Raw genomic sequence first — 23,681 nt, forward strand, 5'->3', positions numbered from 1 at the left:
CGGCAGGTATGCCAAGTCCACTGAAGCATCAAAATTCCCAGCATGGCTAACTTTCATTGGAATGTTTCTTGAACTGATACATAAATATAAGTTCTAGGGAAGTTCAAGCATTAAAGAGTTGGGCTAGAAGAAATGGGATCAAAGACTAAGTTATGATGCCCGTGGGTAATAGGGTTTGAGGCTCCATTGTAGAGAGTTGACAGGCAACTTGTTCTCCACACAAAATGAAGGGGCTCTGGGCTGTGAGATCTAAAATAGGTCTAGGAGTTTAGGATGTAGGACTATATAGAGCAGAGAGGATTCTGTGGACATCTGTGCTCCAGGAATTGGGAAGGTGACAGATCTGAGGTCCAGTTCTCGTCCATTCCAGTTTCAAGGCATTCTAGGGACAGTCCCACATTGACAGTGGTGCTGAGGTCAAAAAGTTCTGCACTGAGGACTGGTTCCTCCATATTGTATTTGGCTGAAAGTAAAGATGTCTTCTCTCTGAGGTCAGAGGAAACATCCATTTAATGAACGTAAGAACAAAATTCCAGGATATCAAGCATCAAGCACAAGATAAATGTTTCACACACCATTTCTTTACTTCATAAAATCTTACCCAAATGGCTTTCAAATATTACCCACAGTGCCTTTGGCCCTTAGCTTAAAAGCCGTGTTTGTGAATCAAATGGACAGTCTTAGGCCAGAAATCTTAGTAAATGGCAGATAACAGTAAAGAGTTGTCCAAAACCCTTCTAACCAGATCACCACGGGCTTAAATTATCCTAAACCCCTTCTGCATCTTTTCTCAGGGGAGAAAAAGTTTTATCTCTAATCTCAATGAAAGAACTTGAAACAGGGAATCACATATGTTATTTATTCTCACTCAATGCAAATTTATAGTTGTCTAAGGGGAAAAGAATACAGAAATGTTGGCCTGCTTAACTGAAGAAAAAAAACCAGTCATTCATAATCTATTGGTTTCCTTTGTTCAGGGAAAAGAAAAATGTGTAAGTTGGCATTTGCAGGCAAGTTTCCTAAGGAAGCATCCTAGAGAACTGGCAAAGGACCCTTAGGACCTCATACTTTAATACAGTCAGGGGTGGTGCTGGGGAAAATCATGAGACTGAGCCATCAAGGCTGAGGGAGGGGCCCAGCTATGGGAAAGATTTGCTGCAGACATGGAAAATGAGGTGGGTCCTTTCAGAATCTGTCCATCAACAGTTTTTATTGAATTCCCATAATGACAAGCAAAAACCCATAGCAAATTTAGTCTTTCTAAAAGCTACCACTGTCATTTGCATAATGCCTTGAATTTTTCATAATCCCTTTGTACATTCCAGCTCTACAGATCGTTGTAATAATCCTGTGACCTTGTCAGAGGATCATTTTATATTCATTTTGTGCATAAGAACTAAATAAAATAATTTAAGCCATTTGGGGAGTGTTTTGGAGAACTAGAGCCAAGTTTCTCTGTGTCACATAAAATGTATTTTCCTAAGCACTATGCTTTACCCTTCTCCTTCTCACCACACCCATCCCTACTATTCTCTACTCTGCTTCATAGCCCTAAAGTCAATGCCCTGTCTGCAAAGTAAAACCTATAAAAACTAAGATTGCAAAAATGATAGTTCATGGGCTGGTGAGATGGCTCAGTGGGTAAGAGCCCTCGCCACTGAGGCTGACATTCTAGGTTTGTCATTGTAGGAGCTCCACTTCTATGGGTTGTCCTCTGATCTCCACATTTGCTCCATGACAGCTGCATCCCACCTACATGTGCACACAGACTAAACAAATAAATGTAATAAGAAGTACAATTCCTTAAGTAGCTATTCATTTTTATGTCTATAAATTCAATACTTGAAAGACTGAGGCATGAGGGTCATGGGTTCAAAGGTAGCTTTGACTACACAGCAAGACCCCATTTCTCTGTCTATGTCTGTCTGTCTGTCTCTGTCTCTCTTCCATATGTGTGTGTAGCAGATAGAGTATAGATATAAACAGAAAAATACTTAGAATCAGCTAATCAGGCATTAAAATCTAAAAATTTTAAGATAATATATTTTGTTATATGATTATTAACTTCAATTCTATGAATTTTGGGTATTTATAATAAACCTTCACTAGTCTCACATGGCTTTGGACTCCATGTGGAGTGAAGGCAATGGGGATTGTATTGGTTACTTCTCTGATGCTATGACAAAATACTAAGACCAGAGCAATTTAGGAAAGGAAGAATTCATTTGTGCTTACAGTTCCTGAGAGGTAAGCGTCATGGTAAGAAGACATAGCTCCAGGCAGCCATGGTGGGAGAAGCAGGAAACTGAGAGATTATGCCATCCACCTCGTGAAAGAAACACAGAGACAGAGAACTGGAGATAGGGAAAGGCTATATAATCTCAAAGCCTGACCCTAGTAATGTACTTCCTCCCATAAGGCTGAACCCCCCTAATCCTTCCCAAACTGCACCATAACTGAGGTTCAAGTGTTCAAATCCCTGAGCCTGTATTGAGACAACCACAGGAATAAAGAAGCCTACGGGAGCAGCATGCTTAGAACTCCACATTTCTGTCTGGGAAACCTCAGTGGATCCAATCGACCATTTCCTACACTCAGACTCTCCGTATGGGCAAGTCCTAGGGACTTGATGTAATTAATTCATCGTTATCTGTTTGAAGGACTCTTTCATTTAAGTTGCTACTTTGGCAGAATCCCATTGTATTACAAATGTTTCAGACTTCTGTCTTATAGGCCTCTGAGATCCTCCACAAATGTTAAGGGAAGTCCTCCAACCCATCTTGCATTCATTGAAAAAGCACAAATTAAAACCAGCTGTAACTGATGTACAATATGTAAGGAATTACTTTCGTGTGTGTGATCTAAGTGCAACTCCACTTCTGTGAAGAGGGCTTTCTTGTCAGTTCACCTGGTGAATTGGAGCTGCCTGCGGTTCTGGGGCAGCTGTGGAAGCAGCCATCTCTAAACACTGCCAAAGGACACGTTTTCTTTTTTCTTAAAATTTCCCAGGTGATGACTTTTCTATTCATGAGCACTTTTCATGTTTCTTGGCAGAAAAAATATTGGCTCATTTTAGGCTAGACTGGCTGTCTCTGTAGGAGTGGAATCAAGTCAAAGGTTTTTGAAACATTTCTTCCTTAGTAATGCTTTCGAGTTTATTGGCTTCTGTAGCTCTTCAGCTGGATCCGGCCAACTGGTCAATGTGCCTTTCTGTGAAACAATATCCTTCAAACTAGACTATGGATAGCAAAGGGAACACAAGAACCTTCCTTCCAGGGCAGTGTCAAGCAAGCTTTAGGGTAAGGTTTCCTCAACTGTTAATTATGTAACTGAACTAACAGTAAGACTCAGCCCCCATACATAGTTGATATATATGTATGTATATAATTGGTAAGTGAAAGTCTGTAGCTGCTTTATCCTTCCTCACATCTTTCTTTTTTTAATTCAGCATTATCTTTTTTTAAGACAGGAACTTGCTATGTGGCTTAGGATCACCAGTTTGTGCCACTGTACCAGGGTGTATGTAGTGCTGGGGACTGAACGCATGGCTTCCTTTATGTAAAGCAAACACTCGACCAACTGTGATCCATGCCTCTAGGCCCCTAGCAGCTTTCCCATACCCATTATCTGGCTTCCAAAGGCCAAATAACCTCCCATCCCCCTCTCTAACACTGCATGGCAGAAAACCCAAAATCCAGTCCTAGACCTTAAGGCTCATTAGACTCGGATGCCTTAGGAATGAAGCAGCCTCCATTTCTTAATAATTCTAACCAATCATTAGTTAATGGACTATAAATAGTTTTTATAATAGACTATTATGCATGCAATCTTTTATAGGTAAGGCCAAATAGTTGCGTGGCATTCCTATAACGAAATGCCTATAGTATCTCCTTGTGCGAATAAATTTGTCATCATTTGCATCCACAGAACAGGAAGTAAAAGTAACAGTGATACTGAGCCCCGCATCTTCTGAGCTCAGGGCTCATTCATGTATCTATTCATTTGAAAAGAAGCTCAATGCATTTCACTGGGACGGTTTCTCTAACACAACTTTACTTGATTTGGCAATGACTTAAAAATCTAGCACACTCATACGCTAGATTTTGCTTCTAATGAGTTTTAATGCTTACTCTTCGTGCTCGAGAGATACCTGATGCTTGAAATATTCAAACAGCATCTTTTGGTACAGCAAAGCATGAAAAGGCAATCAACAGGATTACTCAACATAAATTGCATTGGGCTTTATATTAAGTTAAAGCTCTATGAGAGGATGATATGCACCGTCCCTGTGCCATTCATATACAATAGATTTAGTCTGCAGTGTAGAACGGTAATTATATTTTAGTAACTATCCAAAGCCTGATGGAAAATTATATCCCATGAAACTATTTAAGCTTAGGATAAAAAATAATGGGCGCCTCACTAAGAAAGGTCTAAGAAGGCAGAGCTAATGGAGTTCCTTTAGAAGGTACACAGGTAAAGATCACTACCCCTAAAGTGTGCCCCATGCTGTACCTTGCCCACATCATTCCTCCTCTGCTTCCAGCACAATCCCAGCATGGATGTCCATCAAAACACAAACCAGGGGCTGGAGAGATGGCTCAGTGGTTAAGAGCACCGACTGCTCTTCCAGAGGTCCTGAGTTCAATTCCCAGCAACCACATGGTGACTCACAATCTTCTATAATGGGATCTGGTGCCCTCTTCTGGTGAGTCTGAAGACAAAGACAGTGTACTTATGAGTAAAACAAAGTAGCTATGTAAAAACTTTAAGCCCCTCTTCCTTAAACTAAAAAAAAAAAAAAAAAAAAAAAAAAAAAAAAACTAAACCTTTCTTCTTAAACTCCTTTTTACCATCTCCCTATGATGATCTCTTCCTCGTTTAACACAGGCCTTATACACCACTCATTTGCACTACTTACTTAACACAGTACACTCTTCCCAAACTAATTTTAAATTTGTAATTATATGCCCAAGCCCCCAACTTCCAAGCAACTTTTGTGAAAGCCAGTTATGTATTAACTGTATTCATATCACCCCATGATTACTATAAACTCATAGATGTAGTAATTAGCCACCCAAACATTAATCTTTAAAACGGAAGCTTGTTTCATGGTTCACTTTAATGCAGGCGCATGGCAAGGCAGTGCTCACAATCACATAACAGGGAGCCGAGGTTCTGTTGAAGAAAGAAACCCATTATCCATTCTTTCCACCGCTGCATGACTTCAAAGTGGAAGAACGGCATCCAAGCCTTCAGTGAATGAAGACAAGAAGCTGTCACTCACAGGACAGGACTTGACAGGCGGCTCTGCTTCTGAGCGGCAGTGACAGGCTCGACACTGTTTTCCACTGTGTTTGCTAAAATGCCGGGGCTGCAGGAGTAGCCAAGCTAAAGAGGAGAAGCAGCTACCATCAGAAGAAGCCAGTCTCAAGGTGAACACATAAATGAAGGAGAGCAAGAAGACAAACACGTGAGGCTTCTTCCTGTCCAGAGATTACTTTCCACAACATGCTGGTCACCAAAGCCACTGACATGTTTGTACCTAAAGCCTCACATGAGGCCATGGAGAGGTTTACAGATGCCTGGATCGGCGAGGGGAAAAGTAGAACACAAACAAATGATACAATGTTAAGGAAAATAAAGCAGCTGTGATATCTCTGTAGCTTGTTTGAAAGTTTCAGCTCTGTATTAGAATTTCAGAACCTTAGCATTTGAAGAGAGGTCTTTTGGGCAGGTTAAACAGTGGGTTAATTTTAGCTGTAACTCAACCTTCACAAATAAGTCCCTTCACTGCCCTTCCATTACAGAGACACGATGTCGCTTTCTTCGTAGCTTCATATTGAGTTAAAATTTTGAATTTTTGGGCTGGAGAGATGGCTCAGTGGTTAAGAGCACTAACCCCTCTTCCAGAGGTCCTGAGTTCAATTCCCCAGTAACCGCATGGTGGTTCACAACCATCTGTAAAGGAATCCCATGCACACTTCTGGTGTGTGTGTCTGAAGACAGCTGCAGTGTACTCATATACATAGAATAAATAAATCTTTAAAAATTTTTTTTAATGTACCCATTGGTAATATTCCATTTTTTTTTCGTTTTGCATCAGCCGAACACTTATGGTAAGCCATCCACAAGCCGATAAATTGCTCTTGAAACCAATATACATACATACCATAATCCCATTAATTGGAGTTAGGTGTGTGATCTAGAACAATGGACAAAGTTGTGCTTCTGGAATTATAGGTGTGTGGAACAAATTTCCATGTTGGCATCTGGGGCTTAGAGTCACCTGTTGTTCTATACCGCCTACCTAGCAAAGACTGCACTCCCAAGACTGGCAACGGTGAATTTCCAAAGAGCTAAGTGCAGGAACTGTAAGCCTAGAAATCCAATGTAACTTTTGTTTTACAGCTAAAGGATATTTCTGACTGTGAATTAACGCTAGATAAAAATATTCCTGCTGGGGGCGTTGTATAGAACTTTTGAGAATACCTTCCTGTGGGCTAAGTTTGTTTTGTCTTGTTTTGTTTATGTTCATCTTGGAAAGTCCAGCAGGAATAACACAATCCTGGAGGGAGGGGTGAGATTTTTGACAACAGTGAGACAGCTTGAGGAAGGCTTAAGTATGCAGAGAATAGGGAGAGAAAGAAACAGCCCCGATGTTGATTCATAGATGAAAAATTACACACATATAATTATACTGCCCCTCCCCCCCGCCGGGATAGTTCTGCTCTCAAATAATTTAAATAGTTGGTGTTACAGCACTGGCCTTCGGTTCACTCAGGAACGTGAGGTAAGAGGTACAGCCTTAGAACTAAGACTCCGGGAGCCAAAGGGTCCCCTGTGTGCTACTTACTGCCTTTCTTTTCTGTGCTCTAACAGTGCCCTAGATGCCAAAGAGTTTACAAGACCCTCCTAAGGCAAGCTTTCTGCCAAGACACTGAGCCGAAGCAAACACCCCTTACCCCCTACACCCTGCTTCTGTTCCTGATTAAACCCCACACGTGTTCAATGACAGCGACATGAACCGAAGCTGTCTTACTCTCCCGCCCCAGGAGACTGCCCTGCATTAACAATGGTATTTACCCATATGACCCCATTCTGCTTCTTCTCAGGATCAACATCTTAGGGATGGATCCCCTGGGCACGCCTTTTGACAATGAGTTCTACAATGGACTCTGTGACCGGGTACGGGACGGAAACACTTTGACATACTATCGCAAACCTTGGAACGTAGCATTTCTGGCCTATGAAGTAAGTCACCTCAGGAGAAAACATGGCTTGTTTTAGATGAAAGATGCTTTGATATGTTTAATAGTAGATTCAGTGAAAGGTTCCATGAAACTGGGAAAGGGGATAACATTTGAAATGTAAATAAAAGAAAAAAAATCCAAGGGGGAAAATAAAAAGAATTTAAAGTGAACATGGCTTAAAGGAGAGATACTATCTTAGACCTCTTCAGAAACACGCAGCAGTCTAAACAACATACACCTGGTAAGAAAGCTTTGGAAAAATACCTATATTCTATTTAAAAAAAGAGTCACTGGGGTGCCGAAATGACTAAAAATAAATTAGGATAAAATAAAATTTTACGTGGTCAAAAATGATCAAATTCTTTCCACACCAGCTGTTCCTTGAAGAAGACCACTTTTGTCCTCTTTCCTCAGTTTCTAGAAAGTTCTCTCTGCTGATGTTACTCCCACCAAGTGACAAAAACATGCACACTTTTATACAAGTGTAACTAGCATTGTTTGGAAAACAACGTCATTGTAAATTAATCCCTACCCATCCCAGCATGATGTTGTCCTGCTTGCACGTCGACGTTGAAGACTCCTCTCTAGACTAGGTCGGCACTTTGCTCACAAGCGACCACGCCGTCATTTTTGCACCTGTAAATTTGGAGTAAAGCATCCGTTTCTCATGTTTGCTTCACTTAAGCACAAAGTTTTGTGAGTGAGAGCCAACTGTCTGTCTAAAAGCAGACTTTTCTGAGCCAGTGAGATGGTTCAGCTGGAAAACACTTGTTACCAAACCTGGAGATCTAAGTTTTATCCTTGAGACACACGTGGTAGAATAAGGAAACAGATTCACCCAAATTGTTACCCAACTTACACACACACACACACACTCAACATAAATGATTTTAGTTTTGAGTCAGTGTCTTGCTATACAGACTTGTCTGGACTAGAACTCACTACGTAGACCAGGCTTGCCTCAAACCCACAGAGATCTGTTTGCCTCTGCCTCTGAGGTGTTGTGATTAAAAGCATGAGCCACTAATGTCTGATAGCAACATTTTTTAAGTACTTTTCTAAGTGGAATATAAAAATCATGGTACCTTTAGTCATTGTTGATATGTGGAAGTTGACAGACACAGTGTCTTATTTTGCTTTCGATGCTTAAATCTTGACTTAATAGTTTCTTCACTACCGTCAGCCTCTGGGAGCAAAATATGTAAGATGGCCTCCATGGACCATCTTATGGTCATCTATGTTTGAATACTGGGTGCGCAGAATACTGGGTACTGTTTTGAGAAATTGTGTAGCCTTTATGGCTTGAAGCCTGCCTGGAGAAAGTAGGTCAGTAGGTGAGATTTATCTCAACCCTAGCTCCAGTCTAAATGTCTCTGGTTTTTGCCTCTTCAATGTGAACAAGCTGCCAGATAATGCTCCCACTGTGATGGTCAGAGCTGTTCACGTGACTTCATTGTATACTTCTCACCATTACGTACACACTGTATTCCTGATGTACCCATTGCAATGTCAGATACAGTGAGCCAAAATGAGCCGAAACTCTTATGCGTGGGTCAGATATTCTGATCACAGTGATTGCATGATAATTAACGTAGCTTTGTTGGACAGCTTTGTAGCTCCTATGTACAGGTAAAATTTATAATACAAAATGGTAAGGCTGGGTGGCCAATCAGGATTAATTATCAACCTATATTAGGAGAGTAAACACACTGGTTCCCCCTTTTCTACATCTAAAAAGACATAGGTTCAACATTTCAGTATGTTTTAGACTCTAGGAGAAAGACACAATTTCTCCCCTGTATATAACTTACACTCCTGGGATATTTGGAACAGTATCTCATAATCAAACACTTAAGCTTTCGGTCGCAAGACTAATCTATGTTCACACAATGTGGAATAAATGAAATCTATAAATCATTTTTATTAGTTCGGGTGGGATTAGTGCCTCCAAATGAGTTTTTCCATCAAGCTTATTAAAAAAGTCGGCAGGAATGTAGACTTGAGTTCTTATTTGATACCAATCGGGGAAGAGAGCTGTTTGAGTTGAGACCTTGCTAAGCACCTATGTCACCTTGGTCCAGTGGGTGCTGGTGGCCACCTTAGACAAATCTTTTACAGTCTTGGAAAATAAATAGCCAAGCTTGTCATATTACACATGAGTCCTGTGAGTAGAAATCTCTATTCTAACTTACAAAGGGCTTTTTCTTTAATTTCAAATACTGGGTAAAATAAGTCATTTGTCACATTTTGTGTGTCAGTGCAAAACCCATGTTAAATACACTTTCTTATTGCCTATTACCAACTGTCTGGGTACAATGAGTACTCACAGATTTGTGCCTGATGAATTAATTTTCATTACTATTGTGAGTGGTGGTACACACACACACACACACACACACACACACACACACACACACACACACACCATGAAGTTCATGTGGAGTCAGAGGACCCCTTGCAAGGGTCAGCTGTATCTTTCTACCATGTGGGTCCCAAGGTTGGGATCTGAGTCATCAGCCTTGGTAGCAAACACGATCACCCATTGACCCATCTTACTAACTAACACGGGCTACTTTTCAACCTTTTTGGGTTACTAATTAACAATAGGATATTGCCTTTTGTCATTCGAAAGCATTATATTGGCCTGTCGTGATATCTTACCCTTATTCATCTCCCTTACTTGATGTTTCTTGTTTCAAATTTTCTGTGGCTTAAAACCCATCCCTCATAGGTAGGATCCCTACCTCAGCCAGAAGCTATGAGATCTTTGGAAAAGTACTTATTATGTGACTCAGTTTCCTCATATGGAAAACAGAAATAACATTGCATCCCTCATGGCTAGCAAGGTATCTAGATTTGTAAATCTCTCTAAGGGTTATTGGCCCATACCAAGCACACTGGTTTGGGTTATTTTTAGAGCACAATTAGTGAATGACTTAGCCAAGGCTAGGAACTTCATTAGTGGTTACATAAGAGATTGATGGTGACTAGTGACCACTTTCATAACTCAGAAGGAATAAACAACCGAGGCATGTAAAAATGAAGACAGTGAAATATTATAGTTACGAAACAGATCCTTTTCAACCTGCTTTTCCTTGGCTCTCTCTTTGTAATTGAAATGAATACTTGGAAACCCAAATCGGGTTTTGCGGTTTTATTGTACTGCTTAAACCTGGGTCCCTTTGGACACGTAAGACTTAGGATGTAAACAAAGGTTGACGAAGTACCTTCAGGTTCTAACCACCCCTTTCATCCCTGAACCATTGGAAATCCTGGTTGAAGGTATCTGCCACCTTACTGCCGTCATCTCCAAGCCCTGCTCTAATCCAGCTCAATTTTCTTTGGAGCTGTCTTTGTTCAGGACAGTCTTTTCCTCTAGGTGTTGCCAGATTGTCTGTTTGCTTCGGCGAGCTGTTTCACACTCTCCCTGAGAGTTTGGTGCCTTTACTTCCTGGAAGCTCAGTGCCTGTGTCATTCTGATGGCTACAAATGCTGTTTCTATCTCATCTTTTCCTTTGAACTAGATAACTGGCTCCCATTGTCTGCCGTTGTCACACGGTCAACACATCAAACAGTGACACTGGGCATGGCTCTCAATTGCACAATGGAAGAAGTATCTTACCTTATCACTGAGCTTAAATCCTAACTGCATTTCCAGGACTTCCTTTAAAGGCCCATTTCAAAGTCCATGGTTGCTGGTCAATCACAGAGTTGTAAAGTTACAATGCTAGCTTAATATTGTCCATCCCCACCGTCATTGTCTCGGACTTTTATCATCTAAAATACTATCGATGTATCTAAGGAAGTATTGATAGTCTGACTAGCTCTCAGCCTCTAGTTTTTCTCAATTTGAGAGGATTGGAGAGCAGCTCCAAATAAAATATGGATAGAAAGCTGGTAAAAGTGCCAGTGAAAAGTTTCTTCATACAAATGGATAATAGAATGATGAACCACAAATCATCATGTAGTTAAAGGTATCTCTCTGAGAGAATGAGACTAACAGTAATCTGATTGACTTATAGCTCCGTGCAGCTCCATACCAAACTCAGTCATTCCATTCTGCTGCTTAACTGGTAAGTTAAGCCATCACTACGGCCATCAAAATTACAGTTACTTTCTTTGGCAGGAGTAGAAGGTCATTCTTATTTGAGTTTTGATTGCTGGTCCTCCTCCTATTTTATTAAAACACCCTGTCTTTCAGATGTCTGTCAGTGAAATAACTGCAGTATGCTTTTGTTTGCCTCTCTGTTTGGGAGTTTGTTTTTGTCATATCATATCATATCATATCATATCATATCATATCATATCATATCATAAACTCTCCTTGCTGGTTGGTATGCTAATCTTCCATTAACCACAGAATTCTGAATAGCTCACATCACATACTATATTAAATACTTGCTCCTTGAAAGAATAATTAAATATATACATGTGTATTGTTATTTTTTAAAAAGCTGACATCTTTAACTTTATTCAAATGGACACTCACTAAATGACAAATTGTTCTTATAGGTAACGGCAACATGAAAACAGGGTTGATGAACATTTCAATTAGTCTTTCTACTGTCTATGATTAGGTTACTGTACACATATCTATTTCTGTGTTTTATATTGATATTTCCCAAGAAATAAATAGGTAGACTTTCCCTATAAGAGTTGTTGTAATAAGAATCATGATTTATAAATTAACTCCCATGAGTTACAAGTTGGAGTTAGAAGCAGGGTCAAATCATGAAGGAATTCAGGCCATTTTGAGTATGTTGGGTTTAATTAGTGCCGGAGATGAAGAAGCCACAGAGAACAATAGTCAGAGTGTCACTTTAGGTGTTTGAATTTTATGAAGACGAGTTTCAGAGGGAGATGACCACCGCCTGTGACAATGGAAAGATGGAGTCCCAGGAGATAGCGACAGACACTGGATCTGCAATGCGCACAGACTGTGGACAGAGGAGATGAGACCCAGCACGTGTCAGCGTTAAGATCATTGTAATAAACTGAAGAGAGAGTAGGGATGAATGCCTAACTCTAAATTCAGACTTCCTGGCTGGAATTTGATAAATGCCTTCACTTAGCAGGCAACTCGTCTTAAATCTCATGGTATCATGTAGACTAAGGTAATCCCAGACATTTGGAGGGACTAAATGTGCTAATAATTGTAAAATACTGCAACCATGCCTAGTAAATAAAGTGTATGGAGACAGGAAATCAGAAGATCCTTCTTCAGTGAATAGTGCAAGATCAGAAGAGATTTGACAGTTGGACATATGAGAACGCTTTTAAAGTAGCGATGAGTTCTAAGAGAACAACTGACTTTTGATAATTTTGAGTTCAGGGTTTTCTATGATATGTACATAGCTGTCATACAAGGAGTAGATAGGATCAAGGTAAAGGCAAAGAGAGTGCCAGAAAGTGGTCTTTGCTTATATGATCACTGAATTCTCAAAGGGACCTGAAACCGCCCAGAAAAAATGTGTAAAAAGGGAAGAGAAATGGAGATTTCAAACCAAGCCAACATTTGCTTTCTATTTTTAGGTTCACATACACATGTGCAATTGGAGGATCTTGCTGAAGGATTAATGATTTTGTCACTCTACAGTGGCTTTTTTTTATCCCTTTGTATAGTTCATTACTTAAACTCTATTTCATCTGATACATGCTTGGCTGCCTCTGATCTGTTTTGGTTTCCATTTACATGGGGTGCGTCCTTCCTTTCAATCAGTGGGCATCAAGGTGAGTGTCGTGCTAGCAGTGGTCAGGCCTGTGGTTTTTATTTGTTCAGCTACTCTGCACCTCTCCACTGGACAATGGAATTCATTTCCTTCCAAGGTAATTATTGGTCGGTAGGACTGACCTCTGCCATGGCGTTGTTTTCTTGCTGTAATGTGCATTCCTTCTCCTTCCTCTCTTCCTTTCTTCTGGATTAGATGGATTTTTGTTTGTTTGCTTGTTTGTTCCACCTGACGTTTTGACTATTTTACATTTTATTTCTTCACTCTAGAGTCCTGCTGTGCACCTACCATGACTCACCATGGGGCTTTCTTAAATCACAGTTATAACAAGTTTTTCTTTCTTCCTTTCCTTTTACAATGTTAACAATCTAACCTCAATCTCATAAAAATGAAACATTTTGATGGTTTTTATTGATGTGTCAAACTGCAAGTCTTGATCACCAATATTTATCTTTGTGGATTGTATTGTAATTGATTTTTGTGAGACGAACCTGAAGGCTAGGTTGCAGTAGTGTATGTGCATCCTGAATCCTTGCAGACCAGACTAACTCTGGGAGGGATCAGGACCCTTGGACACAAGGTTCAACACCAGAGACAGTCTGCTAGTGCTGACTTAGTACTTGGGGCCATAGGGTCAGCTTGGATCTAAAAGCTGTGCATGCAAAAACAGTGATGGAAAGTGGATGGTTGTTTTGCCCATAGATGACGGCCCAAAGCTAAAGCTTCAGGGGCCAGCCTTTCACAGTGATAGGCATGAAATGTGAGGGTGTATAAATCAAGCTGGCATTGAAGCTACCTAAATGGGATGTGCCCAGAGCCTAAGTCTAAAGGGTTTCATTAGGAGCCTGGCCCCATCTGGCCTGGCCTATACAAAGTAGGGACCTATATTAATTGGAACCAATTGGTGTTGGGGTTGAAGGCTGCAAATGCATGTTGATGCCACATTATGTTGGACCATGTATCAGAAGTGACTTGCCTGAAACTGAGATATTCTTGTCATGCCTTTTATATAAGGAAAGCCTGGCATGTGGGTCCTCAAATTCACTCTGGAGGCTGCAACCAGAGGAACTAGCCTAGCCCTGGTTAGTCTTAGAGGCTAGGTTTACAAGGAAAGATCTGTGTCCAGAGTGGCTAGATATGATCTGGCCTACTTGGAGCTGTGAGAAGTCAGTTTAGGAGCCTTGGATTCGTCTGTCAAGGGAGCAGGTTGGAGGCTCAACCACAGTTACTGACCAAAGGTCTGGAGTGACAGGCATCTGTTCTTCCTGTGTCTTGCTGAAGTTCAAGGCAAACTCCAGGACTCACTCACTTTGCCTTTCACCTTACCATGGAGAGCCTCTCCATAGTGTGATCCCCGGAGTCGACTAAGTGGTGGCACTGCCCTCTTCCATGTATATTTTCTTACTCTTATGTTATAATTAGGTTGGGTGATCTCTCACGGGAAGTTGTTCCAATTAGTGTTTCTGCAAAGGGGCCAGTCCTGGGATGTATTTTTCAGCCATTTTTCTGAAGTCTCTCATCTGTACATGTACCTAAAACACTTCTAACCACACCTGGCACAGAATAAACAATAATGTCACTATTAGCTTTAGCTGTATTACTCTGTATATTGAATTTAATACATTTTCTTTGAGTACCTTCTGAACACAGTTTACTAAGTGAGCAGGCATGACCCTGGCTTCTTGTAGCTCTGTCTGAGGGTCCATTTACTAAGCAGTTATAGCAGAGGAGGTATCTGTCTTACTTTGTTGTAAAAGAGGACCAACAAGACCATATACTCTACAAACTTATAAGGCTAAGTGATGAAGTAAATTAATGAAAAAAGGGTGATATTTAAGTTAGTATTAGAACAAGAACAAGAAATGATAAGACCAAAAAGTATATTTTCCCTTGTGTGTATGAATTTGTGCAATGTGTGCAATGGGAAAAGAGTAAAAGAGTGTTTTTGGAAGACCAAGGCCAGTGAGATAGCTCAATGGGCAAAAACTTGCCACACAAGCCCAATGACCTGAGTCATTTCAGGATCCCCAGAATCATTTCAGGATGACTTTTGTGCTTACAGAGAGAGGTCTTGAGTTCAATCCCCAGCATCTCTGTCAAGTGGCTCACAACCTATAATTCCAGCCCCAAGGAATCTGGCATCCTCTTCTGGCATTACATTGATGTTCACAAACCACACGCAGATTCATATACACATGATTTAAAATAAAAATAAATTCTTTTTTTCAATATTTTCTCAACCTAAAAATAACCATCTTCCTATCCTTATTGCAGTAAATTTCCCTTTGGACTGTGTTCCGATAAAATAATGAGGATTTTTAAGACAAAGAAACTTGAGTTTTGGGAAAGGGGAAAATGGTTTGATGGTAGCAGTTAGGAAAAGAAAGACTCAGGTTGAGTGCGGTGAATTTTATCCTGAAATCAGTTGGATAACATAATGATCTTTGTGTGGAACATTTAACCAGAAAGCTTTGTTTCAAATATAACTAATACATTTTACTCTTCCCATTAGATTAGAATAACTTTATGTCCCCCGTGCAAAGTAGCTACCCAGTACAACTATTGAATCCAATTCATGCTATTGACCCAAGAAACAAGTGTCCCATCTCTCTTCCTGGATAAGAGTCACACCCATTTCAGAACCTCCCAAAAAGGAAAATGGACCACAGATGCAATCATTTCTCTCACTGCATATTATTGTATTTTCTTTCTGGTTTCTTTGGAAACTCAGTTGTGTGATGTGGTGTTTTTCTGGAAGCTGTCTTATGAGAGGATGTTTTGCTACAGCAGACACGTGAGAGGATGTTTTACTGAGAATAAACACGTAGTGTTTCTCCTGGAAACTGTCCTGTGAAAGAGCATGTGACGTTTTGATGGGGCAGGCACTTGACAAGGCATTTGATGTTTAGAAAGAATATAAATTTAACCCCACAGATAGTAAGAGGACACTCTTGCATTTGTTCACCTTGCAATACTTTGCTGGTCTTCTCTGATGATGTTCTTGCATTAGTATACCTTGGAACACTTTATTGGCTTTCTTTGATCTTCACTCCTCATGACTTCGTACAGAGAAAAGTGTCAAAGAACTTCTCTCCACATTCTGGCTGCTTCTTGCCACTTGTGTAATACTCCACTGCTCATCAATACAGGATTTCTCTGTATAGTTCTAGGATTCACTCTGTAGATTGGGATGGCCTCAAACTCAGAGATCCACCTGCCTCTGTCCCCCACCTCCACCCCGGAATACAGAGGATAAAGGCATGTGCCACCATGCCCGATATTATTCCATTCTCATTCTTTTAAAACAATACATCAGACTCAGTGAGTTATAAAGAAGGATGTTTATTTGACTCATTATTCTTGATCTCTAAGGTAGAAGGTCCACATTATAGACTTCACAAAGATGACTTCAACCTCTAAACATCAGGAATTAAGTTCTATGATTTTAATACCTCATATTACAAATTAAAGTTCAATTTAATTTGAGAAACATAATCAAAACATATTCAAACCACAACATAGCAATAGCTGACTGCAGCCAAGTGGACAAAAAATGTCCTCGTTAAAAAGTTTATATTTTTAATTAGGTTGGTTTAGGGATCTTTGGTGAGGAATTTCTTGGGTTTTAATTGTTATTATGTGTTTGTTCAGGTTGCTTTTAGACTTTTTTTTAAAAATGAGGTCATGATATATGTCCCAGTATGCTAGATAATTTTATGTCAACTTGACACAAGCTAGCACCATCTGAAAAGAAGAGAACCTTGAAAAAAAATGCCTCAATAAGACTAATGGAGAGGGCCAGCCCATTGTGGGTGGTTCTATCTTTGGGATATTAGTCCTGGGTCCTAGAAGCATGCTGATCAAGCCATGATTAGAAAACCAGGAAGCAGAACTCTTCCATGACCTCTGCATCTGCTCCTGCCTCCAGGTTTCTTCTCTGTATTTCTGTCCTGACTTCTTTCAGAGATGAACAATGATTTGTGTGCATAAGCCAAACAGGCCCTTCCTCCCTCAAGTTTCCCTTGTCATGGTGCTTCATCAGAAGAATAGAAACCCTAACTAGAATAGAAATTGGTACTAGAAATATAGTATTGCTGCGACAGACCTGACTATATTGTTTTGGAAGGATTATGGAAGGATTTTGGAACTTTGGGTTAGAAAAGCCATTGAGTGTTGAGTTAGTTCAGTGGGCTGTTCTGTTGGAGCTTGGGAAATAGAAGGTTGAGAGTAATGCAGACCATGGAGAATTGTACGTGGATTCTACCTCCTGACCTCCATTGGATTGTTTAGCTTTGTTTGCCTTTATGGCAAAAAGAAAGTGCATGTGGTCTGGTTTGTTTGTTTGTTTTTTTAATCAGAAATAGTAAATAGTAAAGCTTTGCAAAGGAAAGCAAACCTACTGTCCCTGCAGATTCCCATTTCGTCTTCCTCTTGCATGTATACTCTTTGGGTTGGCCAGTAATTTTAAAGGAGCAAAAAATGTTGTTTTCTCATGATATGTAATAGTGTAGAAATGTAAAAGAACAATTTTAGGAAGGGAAAGTCTTTTTATTGAAATTTACTAATATGTATAAAATACCTCAAAAGGTATTTGCTTTATTCTTTCATTTGTATGCCAACCATGGCATACTATCTATAGGAATCTGTCATTCAATGTCTTTAATTATTAGCGTATTAATTATTGAAATCTTGCTGTATCTTGTTTGATATGAATTATTGCCTTGAATCTCATAACAACCTTCAGGCCAGGTATGATAAGTGTCTCTTTTTTCCAGTCTAGAAATCAGACCATGCACAGTCTATTTAGCGATGCCCTAAAGGCCCTAAAGGTCACAGACTATAAGATGGTCCGTTTTAATAATTAACTTCACACAGTCTAGAATCATCTGAGAAAGAGTCCCAATGAGGGTTTGTCTAGATCAAGCTGGTCTATGAATATGTCTGTGGGAGATTGTCATTATATGTTGTTGTAGGATGACCCAACCTAAAAGTGAGTGGTACCACTTCCTAGGTTTGGACCCTGAACTGTACAAGAGTATTGAAAATAGACCGAGCAGTAAGCATACATCCATTCATATCCAGTCTCTCTCTGCCCTTGACTGTGGATGTGACTAGCTGCTTCATATGCCTGCCTTAGCCTCCTCTCAATGATGAACTATAACCTCAAAGATTATTCTGTATTTATTTATAATATATAAAATTAATCACAATATCTTTAATTGCATTAATATTAATTATTAATATATTTGTAATTATATTATAAAGACATCAATGCTAATTAATATATTTAAATATATAATTTACTTACAATGTATTTATTCTATATTATTATTCTAATAAGAATAACACTGGTTCTGAGGAGGTGGGATCATTGTTGTGATGAACATATGCACTTCTTATGTTACCTGATCTATATTATGACTGGGGTTACATGGAAAAGTTTGGAACTCTGGGCTAGAAAAGCTGGTAGTGTGGGTTAATGCGCCATTCTAGTGGGAGCTTGAAAGACAGTAATGTTATGCAGAATGTGGGGAGTAGAGACCTGTCATGGTGTTTCAGAGAACAAAGACTGTCAGGAAGTGAGTTAGAAGCCATTTGTCCTGTGACTTGAAATTCTGAGTGGATCATTGGACAGAGGAGCCATCAAGGCACTGTGGTTTTCAGGTTGGTGCTGCCACCCTGGAAAAGCTTCGAGTGCTGCACTGGAGCATCAGAAGAGTGTTTTCCCAGGGTCAGGACTCAGAAGTGGCTAGAGCTTTGGTCCATGGTCCAAGAGGAGCCAGGATAGACCTTAAGGGGCTGGTTCCAAACTCGGCACTGTCGTAAACACTGTTCACGTGGCACTGGTTTTGAAGCAGGAAGCATGCAAGACTGAGAGAGTCCTGAAGAGCAGCTGAGCTTAGGCACTCATAACAGAGTTGGGGTCCCTGCAGAGAGGCCCTGATGAACCACTGAATGAAGCTATAAAGGCAACCCCTCAATTGCAATAGAGACCCCGAGATATTTGAAATCTGGTGTCATGGGGCATCCAGGCGAAACTGCAGGTGTGGCATGGTTCTGACCTAAGCCAAGAAGAGAAGCTGTGGTGTACAATAGCAAGACTGGAGGAGAAAGACTTCTTTGGGACCCAGATAGTATTACAAACCCCAGATGTTGGATATAGGGGTATGAGAATGGCTGCTTTTTCCTGTTGAATTTTGGGGGAAGAGATTTGAATGGGTCTGTTTGATGTCCCAGTTCATTTATTCTGCGCCACTGTATGTCGGAAGAATATGGCTTGAATTTTTAAAAAAAAAAATTTGCAGGCATTTAGAGGTAAGAGACTTTGAACTCTTAAGGTGTCTTAATTTTTGAAGGCTGAGGATTTTTAAAGTTGGACTCTATTTTATGCTATTGTATAAACAAGAGTTTTGCAGACATGGGATAAGAGGTTATACCTTAAAGGTGATGTGTCCATGTGTTGAGTTAAAAGGGAGGGGTGGTGGTGGCTAGTTATAATTGCTCCCTTGACACATCTATAGACACGTCTATGTGGGATTGTCCTGAGTGTATTAATTGATGTGAGGAGAAACAACCCTGGGTTTAGGTCCAAAGTTATGTTACAGGAGAGAAAGAAACCGGAGCAGAAGTATACATCTGCTCATCTATTCACTCTTTCTGCTCTTAACTGTGATGTAATGTGACCAGCTGCTTCAGACTCCTGCCTTGACTTCCCCACAGTATGGAATCCTGAGCTGAATAAATCCTTTCTCCCCCAAAGTGGCTGTTGTTGAAGTATTTTATCACAGCGACAGAAATGAAATCAAAACACAGGCTCTGAACTCGAACCACAGAAATCTTACTCCGGCATCTACACCTGAAACCCTTTCCCTCTGCTGCTTTTCCAATCGCTGCCTGCTTTGGGTTTGTTTGTCTGACAGCTCTTTTTTATTATACACTTTTAGACCAAGGCTGACAAAAATTTCAGAACTGAGAATTACGAAGAACAGTTTGAAATGTTCAAAACCATCGTCCGAGACAGGACCACGAGTTTTGATGCAAATTTAGCTCTAAAATTCACAATCACTGAAGCACCTATAAAAGAAGTTGAAGTTGAAGTCAGCCCAGAAAAAAACTCTTCAAAGCCTAAAGACTCTTCTGCTAATTTTCAATTTTCGTATTTCAAGAAAGAAAATTTTCAACGATTGTCATCCTACTTGTCACAGACGGTAAGAACTGTTCATATAGACAGTGTGATATACATATTTCAAACTAGCCCAGCTTCTTTTCTAAGGTAACAGGAAATGCATGTAAAACACACCAAATGTTCACTGAGATATTTAGAATAGGAGGCAAACTGCCAAGGGCAGAGAGCTCTCAGATGCTGGGCGGTAGTCAGTGCCGTTGACATTGAGTGTTAGTGACTAGAACGTGTCCCAAAGGTTCCCAGCATGCTGTTGGACGAAGACCTAAGTGTCAGAGCATTCTACTTAGCAATCAGCATGTGTAGTAACGCAATGAAGAATTAACCTGGAGGATTTCGCTTATTTGTCCCATGCCCGCCCCTCCCCGAAAAGTGATGCCTATGTGTTTACTGTAAAGCCTGTCTCTGAAGCAACTGTGCTCACTGAGAGACCAGATCTTTTGGGTTCAGACTCCATCTTAGAGAACCTGACCTGATGTTGAACTGAGTTAACCAATAAGTCAAGCCGGGGTCTAGCACTATTTTCCAGGTTACTCCCAAACAGGCCTGTGCCTCCAGGTTACTCTTACATGCCTGCTCCTGGCACTTCTCTTCCTGACAACTACCAATCAGGAGGAAAGCAGAAGTGACGTTTATGGTTTGGCTCCTGGCACCAGCCAATTACGTTAAAGGGCAACAGAATTCCATAATAGACCCGCCCCCCCCCGCCCCCCAGTTAAATGTGTTCCAGGCTGGAAACACCCTTGCTGGTTTGATTACCCCTATAAATGCTTGTTTGAAACTGGGCTCCGGGCTCCACCTTCAGGCCCTGGTGTGTCAGGGTCAGCAGGGAGCCCAAGCTCGAGCTTAAAGAAAAGGACCCTAATGCAGTCGCACTGGAATCTGTTCCGTGGTGGTCCTTGGGAGCTCACACTTATAAATACTGGACACAAAATCGATCCTCTTACTTTGGAACTGCAAGTCTAGACTGAGGCTTTAAAAATATTTTTTATTTTTATATTTACGGCAGATTTCAAAGTTCATTTCACCACCTTTAGAATAAAGATGAGGTATCCCTTCAGCGTTGGTGTGATACTGACCAAATGCTTCCTCTCCCTTTCCTGATGCTGTCACCACCTGCTTGGACACATCATCTGCCTTGGAATTCACTCTCGCTATTTATATTGCGCTTAATTGTACAATTAGTTTGTGTGAGTCTGCACTTTGCTGAAATATGCACATTCCCCTCAGAGTTGGAAATCTCTTAGTTCATTCCGTTCTTTCTTAATTGTAGACTCGATGTGTAGCCAGGCATTTTTCTAGATACCTAGAATCCATTTTTTAATCATGCCAGCAGAGAATCTTACCTTTGTGCATCTGAAAGCTCGACTGAGGGCGTTAGGCAAAAACAACGAATAGAACAGCAAAGGGAGTCGGCTATCCAGTCTTTAGAAATTGAGTAGTGCTATGGAGAAAAGAGAAAGATAGAGGACCTTGAGGGAAATGGAGATTGGGTAGCAAGAAAAAGTGCCACAAAGAAGGCTCACGAGGGAGCTTCACTGAGAAGAAGAAATCAGAGCAAAGACTTAAGGGAGATGTCACCAAACGGGCAAATTAAAGATGATGTTTCTGGAAGAAGAACTATTAAAGTCTGGGTTCCAAGGTAGAAAGAGTGTGTGAAATGATTCTGTCACACTGAACCAGAAAGAGACTTGGAAGCCTCAAAGCTCACTGTAAAGGGTGACTTTTCTCTCTGTAACAAGGGTGTTGGCTCAACTGGACATTCATTACTCAACCTAAAATGGTCACCTTGGGTACGCTGTTGGGAAAAGATTGGTTGGGCGTGCAAAGAACAAGCGTAAGAATGGGGGTTTTAAAAGACAATGCAGGAATCCAGATGGGACGCAGTTGAAGATTAGGGGGAAAAATTAGTTTCCATCAAATCTGATTGCAGTGTTGGGAGCCTAAGTCATTTGAAGGATGGAGTTGCTGATGGGAACTGAAAGACTGAAAGGAAGATCGGGGTTACGCTCAGTTAGATTAAGTCTGAGCAGTCGGTTAGATGTTCAACTGGAGACGCCAGGTAGGAAGTAGGTAGTCTAGAGTTTGGGAAAATATCCAAGTTTAAGTTCTAGTTTTAAGAGGCTTTGACAGACAGATGATGACTAAACTCCTGGGGTTTTGTGAGACATGGTTGGAAGAAATAATCAAGTAGCTTTATAAGTAGAAGAATACGTGCTAAATTTCAGAAACTTCATGAGAAAAAATTTGTCAGAGGAAAAAACCTGGAAGCAAGGGGTGGAATGCCCTTGAGTCGTGCTGATCAGTGTGGCCTTTGGATCAGCACCGCCTCTGTCAATGAAAAGCTAGGCCCTCTGATTCCACCTAGACGGGCTAGGTCAGCACTAACTATATGATTGGAAGATACCAAGGGTAATCTGTTCGTATTTTTCAGCCTCATAAGCTCTGAAAAACATAAACATAGCGTGCTTAAGGCTCTGAGTCATTTTCAACACACTCCTTCCCCTCTTAAAAAATAGATTAAAGAGAAAATAGGAAAAGAGGAGTTGGGGATAGAATGTATAAAAAAGCTTTTCAGGCAATGTTGTGTCTAATGAGGGCTAGGGAATGAGTAGCAGCTGGTGAGGCTCAAAGAACGACCCCCCACCCCCCACAAAAAAAGCCCTTTTTATTGTTTTAAGATGAAAGAAAGCACAACCGATTTGGGTGTGAAATGATCTAAGACCTACTTTTGAAATCAGTTGAGCCAAAGAATATCACATCTATTTTACTCCAAATCCCATGATGCAGTTCTCATTTTGACAGTAATAATAATTTTAAAAAGGACCCCTGATTCATTTTGCTCATCTTTGAGACTCCATGAGAAGCTCAGAAAACAGAGAGCTCATGACAGCCTCTGCTGCATGAAGCGAGATACTGGAAGTTTCTCCTTAGGTGTATTTATCCATGAGGGGTTAGAAGCCACACCGTAGTAGAGAGCATGTCTTCAAACACAGAACATAGGTCTTCAAACAAGAAGTAGAACATCCTACTATCCAGAGGAAATCCACTGTGTCCTTCACAGAGAGAAGCACCCGTTGACCAGATTTCTCCTGTGACAACTTGTTTTTTTCTGTTACTATGAGGAGGATCATGCACGAGGCATTCCTTTGTATGGAACGTCTTTAAATCACGGGATACTTGAGATTACTTGTTATGTGTGTCAAGTAGTTTGTTTCTTTGGACTGAATACTCAAAATCCCTTTGTATAAATAATACACAATGAACTTAGGAACTCTTCCGTTGATGGGTATTTGGGCTCTTTCCCGTGTGAAGTTATTTTGAGTAACACTGCTGTGAAATTCTGAAATAGACCCTTTGATATGCATTTAAAAGTGGCATTATTGATCATGGGGACCAATGAGTGTTTAACTTTATGAGAAACTCCCAGGCAGGTCAATCAAAGAGTCTGACCGACCACGTCTGAGTTTCGTAGGCTGTTTCAACACCAGCAATGGTTTACTCATTCTGATAGAG

General features: G+C 40.5%; 1 protein-coding gene across 1 annotated transcript in view; it reads left to right on the forward strand.

Moving 5' to 3' along the window:
* C9 (complement C9) overlaps positions 1-23,681 on the forward strand; it is a 48,029-nt gene that overhangs the window by 12,627 nt on the left and 11,721 nt on the right. Inside the window, exons 5-6 of the mRNA XM_032896839.1 lie at positions 7,116-7,254; positions 19,927-20,190. Of these exons, the coding sequence (XP_032752730.1) occupies positions 7,116-7,254; positions 19,927-20,190 (403 nt within the window). The remainder of the gene's footprint in view (positions 1-7,115; positions 7,255-19,926; positions 20,191-23,681) is intronic.

The sequence above is a fragment of the Rattus rattus genome, chromosome 3 (genome assembly GCF_011064425.1).
Source record: "Rattus rattus isolate New Zealand chromosome 3, Rrattus_CSIRO_v1, whole genome shotgun sequence".
In the NCBI taxonomy this organism is placed as follows: domain Eukaryota; kingdom Metazoa; phylum Chordata; class Mammalia; order Rodentia; family Muridae; genus Rattus; species Rattus rattus.